Genomic DNA, 13,633 nt, shown 5'->3' on the forward strand with positions numbered 1-13,633 from the left:
TGTATTTCAGAATGGTGGTACTACGCCCGAGACCAGCAGTTGGCAGTTCAGGAGAGGGATCGGGTTCGGGATCAGGTTTCGAGCCAGTAGATGAGAGGCTACGCGAGTTCATCACGTCAGAGATCACCAGAGGTATCCTGGAGTCGACCCCCATTATCTTCGGGTCGATCAAGGAAGGGATCATCGAGTTGATGGAGTATCGCCTCACGGCGTTCAGGAGTGTTGGTGGGAGTCAGTGGGTGATTCTTTGGGATCCTCAGCTATTGAGGCTATGACCTGGTCGGACTTTGTGACCAGGTTCAGGGTAGAGTTTGCGCCAGCTGTCGAGCTTCAGCAGCTGGCCAGGGAGTTTTTGGATATGAGGCAGACGACTGAGACCGTGGCGGAAATCACCGCCAAGTTCCGGGAGAGGGCTTTGTTGGTGCCCCATTATGCATGTGATGAGTATATGAGGAGGACCCGTTATCATGATATGCTTCGGGCTGACATCCGAGAGCATGTTAGTTTTTCAGCTTGCCCCACCTTGGACTCCATGATTGCCAGGGCAAGGGAGAGGGAGATAGATTTGGAGCACATCTGGAAATGGAAAGCAGAGGAGGGGCAGCCAGGAGGGGCTTCAGGGAAGAAGCCCAAGGGATCAGATGTGGGGCCAAAAGGCCAACAGGGACGGGGTCGCTGCAGGAAATGCGGCAAGACGCACGAGGGGGCGTGCAGGTTGGGATCATCAGGCTGCTACAAGTGCGGCAAGTCTGGGCACTTTAGCAGGGATTGCACTGCTCCGGCAGCAGTTGTTCCGACATCGGAGTTACTGTGTTTCCACTGCAACCAGAAGGGCCACAAGAAGGACAATTACCCCCAGTTGACAGGTTCAGCATCGGTAAGGGTGCCGGCTCCAGCGACCCTATGGATCACAGATGGCCGACAGGGCAAGGCAGAGGCTCCAGTTGTGAGGAGCCGAGCATTCCAGCTGACCACCGAGGAGGCATGCGTAGCACCCGATGTGGTGACGGGTATGATTCTTTTCCCTCTCGTTTATTTATATGATGTTATGATATTGATATGTGCTCGGTATATGTATATGTGTTAGGATTGTTCCATGTGAACGGTATCCCAATCCAGGTGTTGTTCAACTCGGGTGCATCCCGATCGTTTGTGTCCCTTGCGCTTAGCAAGAAGTTTCCTGACTCTTCGGGCATGCTGGATTGCCCTTTGGAAGTAGAGATTACTGATGATCGATCGGTGCGAGCATTGATGGTATTTCGGGACTGCGTATTGCATTTGTTCGAGGAGCGCTACTTGGTGGATTTGGTTCCCATTCCGTTGCATGGGAATAAGGTGATCATAGGCATGGACTGGTTGAGCCCTAATGGGGCGGTGATAGATTGCACGCAGCAGCTAGTGCGAGTCAGGACCCCAGGTGGGGGAGAGTTAGTGATCCATGGCGAGAGACCACAGCGCGGACCCGCTGTATGTTCAGCAGCGAGGGCTAGACGTTACCTTCAGCAGGGATGCGCAGGATATGTTGCGTACGTGATGGATACCTGGGAGGCGGGTAATGCGACCATGCGCGAGGTTCTGGTGGTGCGAGATTTCGCAGATGTTTTCCCAGATGAGCTTCCTGGGATACCTCCGGAGCGATAGGTGGAGTTCAGGTTTGACCTCGTTCCTGGTGCGGCACCGATAGCCAAGGCACCATATCAGTTGGCTCCTCCCGAGATGCAGGAGTTATCTACGTAGCTGTAGGAGCTGCTAGACAAGGGATTCATTAGACCAAGCAGTTCACCCTGGGGAGCCCCGATTCTGTTTGTGAAGAAGAAGGACAGGTCGCACCGGATGTGTATAGATTATCGGGAGTTGAATAAGGTAACAGTGAAGAACCATTACCCACTCCCGAGGATTGATGATCTCTTTGATCAGCTTCAGGGAGCATCTTGGTTCTCCAAGATTGATTTGCGTTCGGGTTATCATCAGATGAGGGTCAGGGAGGAGGATACGCAGAAGACCGTGTTTCGGACGTGCTATGGCCACTATGAGTTCGTGGTGATGCCGTTTGGGCTCACCAATGCTCCTGCCGCGTTCATGAACCTCATGAACCGCGTATGCAGACCGATGTTGGATCGGTCTGTGATAGTCTTTATCGATGACATCTTGGTTTATTCCAAGACACAAGAGGAGCATGAGGAGCATCTGAGAGAGGTTTTGGAGACCCTGAGGAGGGAGAGCTTGTATGCCAAGTTCTCCAAGTGTGAGTTTTGGTTGCGCGAGGTGCAATTTCTCGGACACCTTGTCAACCAGAACGGGATTCTGGTCGATCCGGCCAAGGTCGAGGCCGTGATGAGATGGGAGGTTTCGAAGTCTCCATCTGAGATTCGGAGTTTCCTAGGATTGGCAGGCTATTATCGGAGGTTCATTTGGGATTTCTCCAAGATAATTGTACCCCTGACACGGTTGATGAAGAATGTCGTGGTCTTTCGGTGGGGACCCGAGCAGCAGGCAGCATTTGAGACACTAAGACAGAGATTGTGCGAGGAACCGGTCTTAGCCCTGCCAGAGGACGTAGAGGATTTTGTGGTTTATTGTGACCCGTCTATTTCAGGGTTGGGCGCGGTATTGATGCAGAGGGGGCATGTCATTGCCTACGCTTCAAGTCAGATCAAGCCTCACGAGGCGAACTACCCGACGCATGATTTGGAGTTGGGGGCAGTGGTTTTCGCCCTCAAGATTTGGCGGCATTACCTCTACGGGGTTCGGTGTACCATTTACATGGACCACAAGAGTTTGAGGTACCTCATGGAACAGCCGGATTTGAACATGACGCAGCGTCGATGGTTGGACGTGGTGAAGGATTATGATTGTGAGATCCTTTACCACCCGGGAAAGGCCAATGTGGTGGTCGATGCACTTAGCCGCAAGGCGGCGCCGATCAGGGATATTTGCATGAGGATGAATGTGGTGACTCCCCTGTTGGAGCAGATTCGGGAGGCTCAGCAGGAGGCTATCAAGGAGGAACATCGGAAGAGCGAGTGTGTGGTGGGTCAGGTTTCCTCCTTCGATTATGATAGTCGAGGACTATTGACACTACACCGCAGGGTGTGGGTGCCGTATCACGGAGGCGTGCGCTAGATCTTGATGGAGGAGGCGCACAAGTCCCGATTCTCTATTCATCCCGGGGCGATGAAGATGTACAGGGATCTTCGTCTAGATTATTGGTGGCCCTACATGAAGCGGGATGTGGCATGCTACGTCGAGCGGTACTTGACCTGCAGGAAGGTCAAGGCCGAACATCAGAGACCGCATGGGAAGATGCATCCGTTGGACATCCCGTTGTGCAAATGGGAAGACATCACGATGGATTTTATCACAAAGCTTCCCAGGACTGCGCGGGGAGTAGATTTGATTTGGGTCATCGTGGACCGATTGACCAAGAGCGCCCATTTTATTCCGATCCAGGAGAGCATCTCAGCCGAGAAGTTGGCCGATATCTACATCAGGGAGATAGTAGCGCGGCACGGGGTGCCAGTGTCAGTGATATCAGATCGAGATGTGCGATTCACTTCCAGATTTTGGAAGAAGTTTCATAACGAGTTGGGCACTCGTTTGCATTTTAGCACCGCCTTTCACCCGCAGACGGATGGTCAGAGCGAGCGGACCATCCAGACTTTGGAGGATATGTTGCGGGCTTGTCTGTTAGATTTCGGTGGTAGCTGGGATACCTATCTTCCCTTGGCTGAGTTCTCATACAACAACAGCTACCACGCGAGTATTGACCGTCCCCCATTCGAGATGTTGTACGGACGGAGGTGCAGAACCCCGATATGCTGGGGTGAAGTTGGCCAGAGGGTCATGGGGAGCACCGAGGTGGTGCTCGAGATGACTGAGAGGATCCAGCAGGTTCGGAGCAGGCTTCAGACTGCTCAGAGTCGGCAGAAAAGTTACGTTGACAAGCGTTGATCCGCCTTGGAGTTCCAAGTCGAGGATATGGTTCTCCTGAAGGTGTCGCCTTGGAAAGGCGTCATTCGATTCAGGAAGCGGGGCAAATTGGGCCCGAGATTTATCGGACCGTTCAGGGTTGTAGCCCGGGTGGGCAAGGTGGCGTATAGGTTGGATCTGCCGGACGAGCTCAGCCAGATCCACAGCACTTTCCATGTCTCTCAGTTGTGGAAGTGCTTAGTGGATGATTCAGGAGTAATACCATTGGAGGATATTCAGGTTGACGACAGCCTAAATTACATTGAGCGCCCAGTTGCAATCCTTGACAGGAAGTCGAAGGATTTGAAAAACAAAAGGGTGGAGTTAGTGAAGGTGCAATGGCAGCACCGCAAGGGTTCGGAGTGGACTTGGGAGCCGGTGGATGAAATGATGGAGCATTACCCCGAGCTGTTCCAGGATCGAGCAGCAGACTTCGAGGACGAAGTCTAAAATAAGTGGGGGAGATTTGTAGCACCTGGTTCCTGGTATGTAAATCTTATTTTGAGTATTTTCCTTTTTAAGCCTTAGACTCGGCGAGTCATAGGTCCGACTCGCCGAGTAGGGACGGGACCCGGGATGCGTTTAAGTTGGCGACTCGGCGAGTCCATATCCTGGACTCGGCGAGTCACCACTGTTGGATGAAACCCTAAGTTTCAGGGGTTTGCACCCTATTTAATCCCCCTTTCCACCCCCAAGCCAGCCCCCATTCACCCTAAGAGCCATATACCTCGTTCTAAGCCTTGTTTTGTGGATTTGAAGCCATTTGGTGTGTCCTCTTGGAGATTGGAGTGAGTAGGGAAGGAGATCAAGAAGAAGAAGAGGAGGACAAGCACTTGGGAGCAATTTCAGAGTGATATCTAAGGTATGGCTCGTTTTCCCCCTTGTCTCCATGCTTATGGCCCCATGAAAGTCCATCATGGCTCATTTCCAAGCTTGTATGTGCATAATATTTCGAAATAAGTTGATTGGTCCCTAGATCCAAGCATAGTTGAGCTCCAGGAGCTCAGATCCACTACCTTTATGAGCCCATATTGCATATAAACCTTAGATCTACTCTTTTGGTGCATTTTGAACCCTAAAAACCCCATAGATGGATATTTACACGTAAAGTTGGAAACTTTATGTGTTATTCGTGCTCTAGGAGCCCAGATCTACGAATGACATGGATTGGATTCGAGCAAAATCGCATTTTTAGCTCTTGCATGGAGCGGACTCGGCGAGTCGCTCATCTGACTCGGCGAGTCCATTCGCGAGTCTCCGGGTTTGCCCCCCTTTTTGTTATGTCGAGTCGTGTGGTGAGTCTAGGAGGGACTCGGTGAGTTGTAAGCCAAAACTCACCCATAGTGGAACTCGGCGAGTCGATGCCCATACTCGGCGAGTTCAAGGCAATCTCCTTAGATCAAGATCAGACTCGGTGAGTTGTTCATACAACTCGGCGAGTCACAGTATAACTTGTTCATCGGATGAAGATGAACTCGGCGAGTTGTTCATACAACTCGGCGAGTAGGATAAAGGACTTGAACATCAGTTTGGAAGGAGAACTCGTCGAGTCGACGCCTAACTCGACGAGTAGAAACAGAGTTCAGGACAGTCGTTTGGACATGGACTCGGCGAGTTGGCGAGCCAACTCGATGAGTCGGGTCAACTGGAAGTTGACTCTGACTTTGACTTAGGGCATGATCAAGGGTAAAATGGTCATTTTACCCAAAGAACGGTTAGCAGTTTTGACTAAGTGTTTGGTGGGATTTGCAGCCGGAGGATTTCCGGAGCAGCAGCAGCAGTCAGACTATTCCCACACAGATCAGCAGCTACGAGGTGAGTTACCTTCCAGTAGCGGTGGGTCTAAGGCCACAATGTCGGCCCACCAGTAGGAGATGTATGATTAGATGATTGTCTCTGTGACATTCATCTAGGGCTGCTACCACCTGTGTTATGTTTATGTGTTTGTATGATATGATGCTATGTGCTAGTGATAGCAAGGGAGATAGTTCCCAGGTTACCAGTCGATAAGGGGCAGTCACACCCAGCCATGCTAGATAGACTATGTGATATATGTGTTATGTGGTAGTAGTAGGGGGTGAAATAGTCCCCGGTACCCGGTCGAGAGGACCCAAGGGGGGGCCAGCACCCAGATATGCTAGGCAGTATCCGGTCGAGAGGACCGAAGGGGAGGCCAGCACCCAGATATGCTAGGCAGTATCCGGTCGAGAGGACCGAAGGGTAGGTCGGGCACCCAGATATGCCTGACAATTTATGTATGTTATGTGATTGTATGGTTTGTGGTACAATGGGGGAACTCACTAAGCTTTGTGCTTACGGTTTACAATTTTGGTTTCAGGTACCTCTTCATCGAAGGGGAAGGAGCTGGCTCGGTAGCGGCACATTATGCACACACATTGGTTTCCACATTTACTAGATTTCCCTGGGATTTATACTCTGATGTTTCAATTGGTTGTATGACTTGACTTTTGAACATGGTTTAGGTTGTGATAGAGTTGGTCAAACAATGTTTTTATTTATTAACATTTTCTAACGTAATGTTTTTAAAACGAAATTTTTGGACGTGAAAATTTGGTCGTTACAATATATATATATATATATATATATATATATATATATATATATATATATATATATATATATATATATATATATATATATATATATATATATATATAGAGAGAGAGAGAGAGAGAGATCGGATGAGGTCTCTTTTTTCGGTGATGACTCGTGAGGACACCTTAATAAAATTGAAAAGAAAAACAATTCATAAAATTGAGCATAGTATTATATCGGAGAGAAAAAAAATTGGAAAAAAAAAATTGGATCATTAAAATCGAAGCATGGATCATTTTTATGATCCATGATTTACTTTTTATAACCCCAATTTTTTTCTCTTCGATATAATACTATGTTCGATTATATGATTTTTAATTTTTTTAAGGTGTTTTCACCGAGAACAGAGTCTTTATCATATGTGTGTGTGTGTGTGTATATATATATATATATATATATATATATATATATATATATATATATATATATATATATATATATATATATATATATAAAAGATAGTTTTTGGTTTTAAGTTTACTATCAAAATTACAACATGGTGCAAAAATACAAACAAGACTAAACTATAGGCACGTGCAAGTTTTTTTTTACAGTTCATTAGGGTCATAATTTCTGTTTGGTAGAAACTGCACGACTTTATGTTGAGTTAGTGGTTGTGAATTTTTTATCATAGGTGGCAATTTATTTACACTTAAACAGCTAGCTTGTTTGTATTTAATCAGGTTCAGAATATAATAAGTTCACAACAGTAATGTCGTTATATAAAATTTATTAGGTTGAACGGAATGGGGTCAACTTTATGTCTACCAAATAAGCATCCTCAACACCAGATCAAAACTTACCACAAGGTCGTATTTTCTTTCCACGCACAAGGAATGGACATCATGGAATGCACAATTATTTTTTTAAGTTTTTTTAAACAACTCAATTTTAATAAAAGACTTAAATTTCATTACTTTAAATTATAAAAACATTGCATGACATAAAAAATTAAAAATTAAAAATAAAAAACCCTAAAAACTTAGAAAAAAATAACATAACATGATTTTAAAAATCCTTAAAACTTAAAAATATAAATTATAAAATAAAATAAAATTAAAAATAAAAAACTAAATGTTATATTTTGTTCTAATGTCAGCTTTAATCGCTTAAGCAATTTCACGCTCCTCCCCAATGTAGTGAGTTTTGTCTTGCATTAAGATTCTCATGTCATTTTCTCATTTATTCCTATACTTTTTCGGTAGCAACGTGCAAAAAATTGGTCCATTCTTTCATTTAGACCCCTAATCTTCGTCTCCACTACTTTCAAGTCATCTGAATCTACAGACTTGAACGACATCATCATCACCGTTGAGGTCAATTCCAACATGAGCATCTGATGTAGTGCGCTCGGATTTGGATGTTTTTAAGTGTTTTGAACAACAATTGATATGTTGGAAAGTCTTGTTTTTTTGTGGTACACTTTTAACATTTTCTTCAAAATCAAATCATCACTTGCTCGGCTTTGCCATTGATGTTGCATGTTATACAAATCATTAAACAGCATGATTTTCTTGTTTTCATTCCCCCATCTAAAGTACATTTGGTCTTTTGTACCAAATTCTCCTTGCTTCATTTCTTTTTGGAACCATTGAAGAACTTGCCTTCAAAAATAGTCTTGTTTTTTTGTTGTTGCACACTATCGAATCCTCAGATACATCCACCCATGCATATGTCAATGCCATAACTTCTTCCCGTTTCCAAGGTTTATTTAGAGCTCTCTTTTTTTTAGGTGCTTGGGCGGTTACAGTTATCCAAGCAAATCCAGGCTAAGATTTGGATTTGTCTTGAGTTTGGCAAAAAATTCAGGTTGAGTTTGAAACACAAAATCGAAGGGATTAAATTCGATGTCAAATTGGAATTGTGGTTGTGTATGTAAATGTTTTTTAGCGGGTGTTTTTATGGTTGTGATAGTGTACCACCAATGTGGTAAACAACCCACAAGTAATATGATCGATTGAATAAGAGGTTAGGTTGTTACTTGCTGGTGTTTTTAGTTGTTTGCATTGTTAGAAGAGACATTTTTTGAATTCTTGAGAAATAGAAGGAAACTTTCAGAGATTTAGAAGAAGTGCATTGGGTTGTGTAAGTATTGGTGTTGAAGGTTTTATTTATAAGTGAAACAAATGAAGTTAAAAAGAAAAAACACAATAACAAAGGAGTAAAAAGGTGTGGGAATGTGGGTCTGGTGGTAGAGCATGGCTTAAGCCACATACCCGGTGCGGTGTTTGTCACGGCTGAGGTGGCAAGCCACATGACATACTGCACCTACACCCTTCGATATTATTTGGTTGAGAGATTCTAATCATAGTTTACTTGTTGAACTTATTGATTGAGAGTTCTATGCATCTAATTACGTCTTCGATCACTGTAAATAAGTGCAAAAGAAACCACTTAAAATGAATGGTAGGAAATGAGAATCATATGTTACAAAGACTAGTTCATTGCTGCATGAACTTTTAACCTTTTTCTAGTCACCACAAAGCACAAACCCAAGTTTCTTTCAACTTCTCTTCAAATCAGCAAAGAATCCAAACCACCTACTGCAAATGGATTCTTGAAAAAGATAAATCCAAATGCATCTCTTAAACAATAGCAAAGGTCCACATCTGTTTCTAATGTCCATTCTCAAATCCCATACTAATTTTGTTGGGGATTTCACCATCAACAAAACTCTGATTATTATTGCATATGCTATGGTCAGAGCTAGCACTGCTGCTTGTAGCAAGAGGAGAGCCTGAAGCACTGATGGTGTGGTTTTTCACTGACTCGGATCTCACACTATAAACCGAAGAAGCAGGAATTTTCGTGATCATTGCTCTCATATTACCTGGCATGCTTCGCCTAATATCCTGCATCAACAAAAAAAAAAAAATCATTAACCTAAGAAATGTATGGCCCGTTTGTTTATCACATTGTATATGACAAAACAAGTTGTATTGCATTTAACATGCATTGGACTCAGGCTGAAAGTCTGAAAATCGAAGTCAACGAGAAAAAAATTGCAATCTTTTATCCGACCCAAAAATGTGGAATAAGGTGGGAGTAGGGGCTCGTTCTTGATCTCTTGTCGGTGTAAAAAGACATAAATGCCCTTCTCATCCTCATTACCGAAAATATCCCAAGAAAAGCTTGTCCAGTCTTCATGAAACAAACACAGCCTTAGGCTGCGTTTGTTACTCACAACAAGACAAGACCGGAGAAGCTTTCTTGGGCTATTTTTTGGTGACAAGGATGAGAAGGGCATTTACATCTTTTTGCACTGACAAGAGATCAAGAACAAGCCCCAAACCCCACCTTATTCCACATTTTTGGGTCGGATAACAAATTGTAATTTTTTTCTAGTTGACTTCGGTTTTCAGGCTTTCAGTCTCAGTCCAATGCATGTCAAACACAGTACAACTTGCATTTCCCTATCCAATGTAATAAACAAAAAAAAAGGATCATAGAAACATACCAAATGTCTCAATGCCATATCAAACGATTTCTTCGACAATGTTCTCCCAAACCCTGCGTTATCTTGCGACACAGACAACTTTCCAGACGTATTATTCTGATTAACAACACGATCTTCCCTTGGTGGAGCCAATTTTCTCATGTTTACAACCCTTTCAACCATCTTAGTACCCATCAAAACCGGGTTCACATCATCGTTTCCATTCGAATACCCTCGATTCTTCACAACCCCGGTTTTCACCCCATTAGAAACCGGTCCTCTTGAAGGAGACAAAGATGCCCTTTTCGGAATTTGTTTCACATTAGTTTCAGTTAAACCCGGTCTTCCCCTCGATGTTGAAGCCGGCCTTTCGGGCAAAGATTTCTTTATACTTGGGGGAGCTGGATCACGTGCTTTTGTTACCGATGTTGACCGGATTTTGTTCACTGATGAGTTGGCAGGTCGCTGAGTTGGCGTTGAAGATCTCGATGTTGATGATGATTTGGAAGTAGCGGGAATGGAAGGGCGGGTAGTTGGGGTTGAAGATCTTGGAAGTATGGAGGGTCGGGCAGTTGGAGTGGTGGACCGTTTTGTAGGAGGGAGTGGTTTTGTGGCGGGAAGGGTCGGCCGTGGTGTTGGAGTGGAGGATCTTGATGGTTTTGTTGTTGGTGTGGAGGATCTTGAAACTGTTGAGGGAGGTTTTCTTGATGGTGAAGGTCTTCTAATGGTGGCATTGGAAGATTTTATGGAGGATGATGGATGTTTGGATGCTACTTTTACTTTAGTTGTTGAAGTGGTATCTAAAGTCGGGTTTTCTAGCTACAATGCAATAAAAGAAACACGAAAAAAAAAATTATAGAAGCAAATAATAAACCATACATTAAAGTTGACATTCAAAAGGGCTTTGGAATGAAGTTAGTAGAGCACTTACTTTGAGCTTTGGAGAAGTAGATTGACCATTGGATATCAGATGTTGACTAGTAAGAGTTTTCTGTTCTTCCATTTCTAATGAAGGTACTGAGTTACGTGGTGGAGAAAGAAGCCTGAGTTGAAAAATTATGAACAGTATCTTGAGTAAAAATAGAAAGTTAAGTAGACTAGAAATGAATTATAATATATTACATGAATCAGGAGGATGCTAGTGGCATATTTTCTGTTTGTTTATAACATAAGGAGACATGCCTTTAGATAAAAGAAAACATCAATGTGGTCCATACTCTATTTCTTATCAGAAATAGACAGCAGATAGTAATAAGAAATCCCATGAGACCCATGACAAAAGCAAACCCATTTCCCTAGAGGAACAATGACAAAACAACCAAAGTGCTATTGTGCTTGTATCTCATGCATTGAAAGTTGTACATTCTCTATATTTGGATTCTTTTCAGGTATGAGAAAAGAGATACCCTGAAAAAGTTCATGAAAATAGCTACAAGTTTAAATTTTGAAGACATACCAATCGTAGTCGGAGGTGTTGTTTTCAGAATTCAATAAATCAACCGCAGCAGGATGATGTCCATGTATTATTGTTGATCTTGTTTCTGGCATCATTGGGTTATCAGATTCAGAGTCTGCAAAATGCAGTAAATGTTGGTCATAATTAAACTCTGAACAAAAGTTTTAGCAGAAAAAACTAAGACATTTAATATACCAATTAATGTACAACTAATATATGCATCGATGAATTGCATCATAATAGAATTGGTAGTCAGAAAAAAGATGATTATGTGGGGACAATTGACCCACAGTTGCTTAGGATTCCATTACAATGATCAAGATGACGTATCCATGTTACTTAACCAGGGCCCCTATTGATTGTGCAACTAGTTAAGCTCACAATAAGTAGGGATAACTCCACTTACTAATTTGTTATCTATCTTCTAATTGGTACACGAGTTCAAAAGGCATCCAGTTAAATTTGGATGTGACAGAGTTATGATTTTAGCTTATAATCAATATGACTTATAGACTTCTAGAAGCTTTTGATTACCTCGTTAAGCTTTATACTATAAAAGGATAGATAGACTAATGTTTGAATTCAAACTCATAAAAATAATTATAATTGTAGGTTAGAAAGGTTTCAACTGTTAACAAAAATATATAGCTCAGAATAAGTAGTAATAATCTCACTTACTAATTATCAGGAATCATATCCCAGTGTGTAGGAAAGAATTATAAATCAAAGAAGCGTCGTTGAATTAAATCTCATGCTCCAGTAACAAAAATCGATTTATATGTACTCGATTGTGATTTGTGCATAAGTCAAAGCAGATGCAAAGCTAAAAGGAAAAAAGATAATGAGATTAATTACCGAATATTTCTTGAAACTGATTCGATTTCTTATGAAGATCGATGTCCAGATTTGCTCCATTGAAATCGACGAACAACGACAGATCATCACCCTTTTCCTTCTCCGTAGTCTCTCCACAGCTCATCTCCTCTTGTCTACACTGAACAGACGCCTGAAAAAATTCAACAAAAATGCAATCTATATCACGAAAACACAGATATGTTGCAAAGCCAGATCTAAATCGGACATCACGAACTACTGTATACAAATCTCCTTTTTCGATTTCTCACATTCTATCATTATCAAAAATAGTTGAAGCTGAACACAAGATGAAGATTTGAAGTACTTACAGCCATCTTATTTCTGAACGAGCTGGAGATTTTCAGCGAATCTGAGTGAGATTGTTCGATTTGGTACAAATCTTGATTTTTGTCGAGTAATGACAGATTGAGACGCGATGGAAGAACACGCGATGTTCGTGAACCAGATAAGCGGTTTGGATTTGATTCCTTTCACACACAAACACACACTTCTCTCACACAGACGCTTTCATGCCATGTGGACTGGTTTTAATATATACTCCCTCAACGGGGGAAGACGAACAACCACTCCGGAATTTGAATTCAATTTCTCTGTATGTTGTGCTGCTGAGTGCTGACTCACTACTGGATTGCATTTAAATTTAAAAGATTAATTGACGCTAAACCCTAAAAAAATCATTAATATAAGCTTTTCTTTGAACAACTACATTACAACGTACAAAGTTTGAACATTCAAGAAAGGGACTACCAATTAATATTTAAAATACTAAAAATACAAGTTATGTTCCATATTATCGAAAATATTAAACTTTTGTTATTTTTTTATTTGATTAGATCCGAAGTCTTGTAACCACCACATCTCCGCACTACATTTTTTATTTGTGCGGAGATGTGGTGGTGACAATGCTTCGGGACGTGATGGCATTACCTTCAAAATCATAAAAGATAATAGGGAACTAATGTATAGTGGCATCATCAATTTTGTTAAATATTGTGAGCAAAAAGTATCACCGGCAAAAGGATGCAAAAAGTTGTTGATCCAATTTCTCTTGCAGATTATAGACCTGTCAGTCTTATCAGGTGTATGTACAAGATCATTGCCAAGGTTCTTGTCATAAGGTTAAAATCAATAATTGGATCCGTAATCAGTGATATTCAATCATCTTTTGTTCCTGGTAGGAACATTCTAGATGTTCCCCTTGTAATCAATGTAATCTTCTCGTTGGCCGAATAGTTCAAGAAAAAACTTTTCCTCCTCAAAATCGATTTTGAGAAGGCTTT

General features: G+C 42.5%; 1 protein-coding gene across 2 annotated transcripts; it reads right to left on the reverse strand.

The window, feature by feature from the left end:
* Positions 1–8,960: 8,960 nt before the first annotated feature.
* LOC145011701 (uncharacterized) lies at positions 8,961–12,964 on the reverse strand. 2 transcript variants are annotated; one of them, XM_078970428.1, is made up of 6 exons: positions 12,662–12,964; positions 12,333–12,483; positions 11,478–11,592; positions 10,953–11,064; positions 10,043–10,840; positions 8,961–9,437 (listed from the first exon to the last, which is right to left on the reverse strand). In XM_078970428.1, exons 1-6 carry the CDS (start codon positions 12,665–12,667, stop codon positions 9,201–9,203), a joined length of 1,419 nt encoding a protein of 472 aa, XP_078826554.1. In that variant the 5' UTR covers positions 12,668–12,964; the 3' UTR covers positions 8,961–9,200. The 2 variants fall into 2 exon arrangements, with proteins under 2 accessions (XP_078826554.1, XP_078826555.1); XM_078970429.1 differs by lacking the exon at positions 12,662–12,964 and adding an exon at positions 12,602–12,623.
* Positions 12,965–13,633: the final 669 nt, after the last annotated feature.

The sequence above is a fragment of the Lactuca saligna genome, chromosome 8, assembly GCF_052625555.1.
Source record: "Lactuca saligna cultivar CGN05327 chromosome 8, ASM5262555v1, whole genome shotgun sequence".
NCBI lineage: Eukaryota > Viridiplantae > Streptophyta > Magnoliopsida > Asterales > Asteraceae > Lactuca > Lactuca saligna.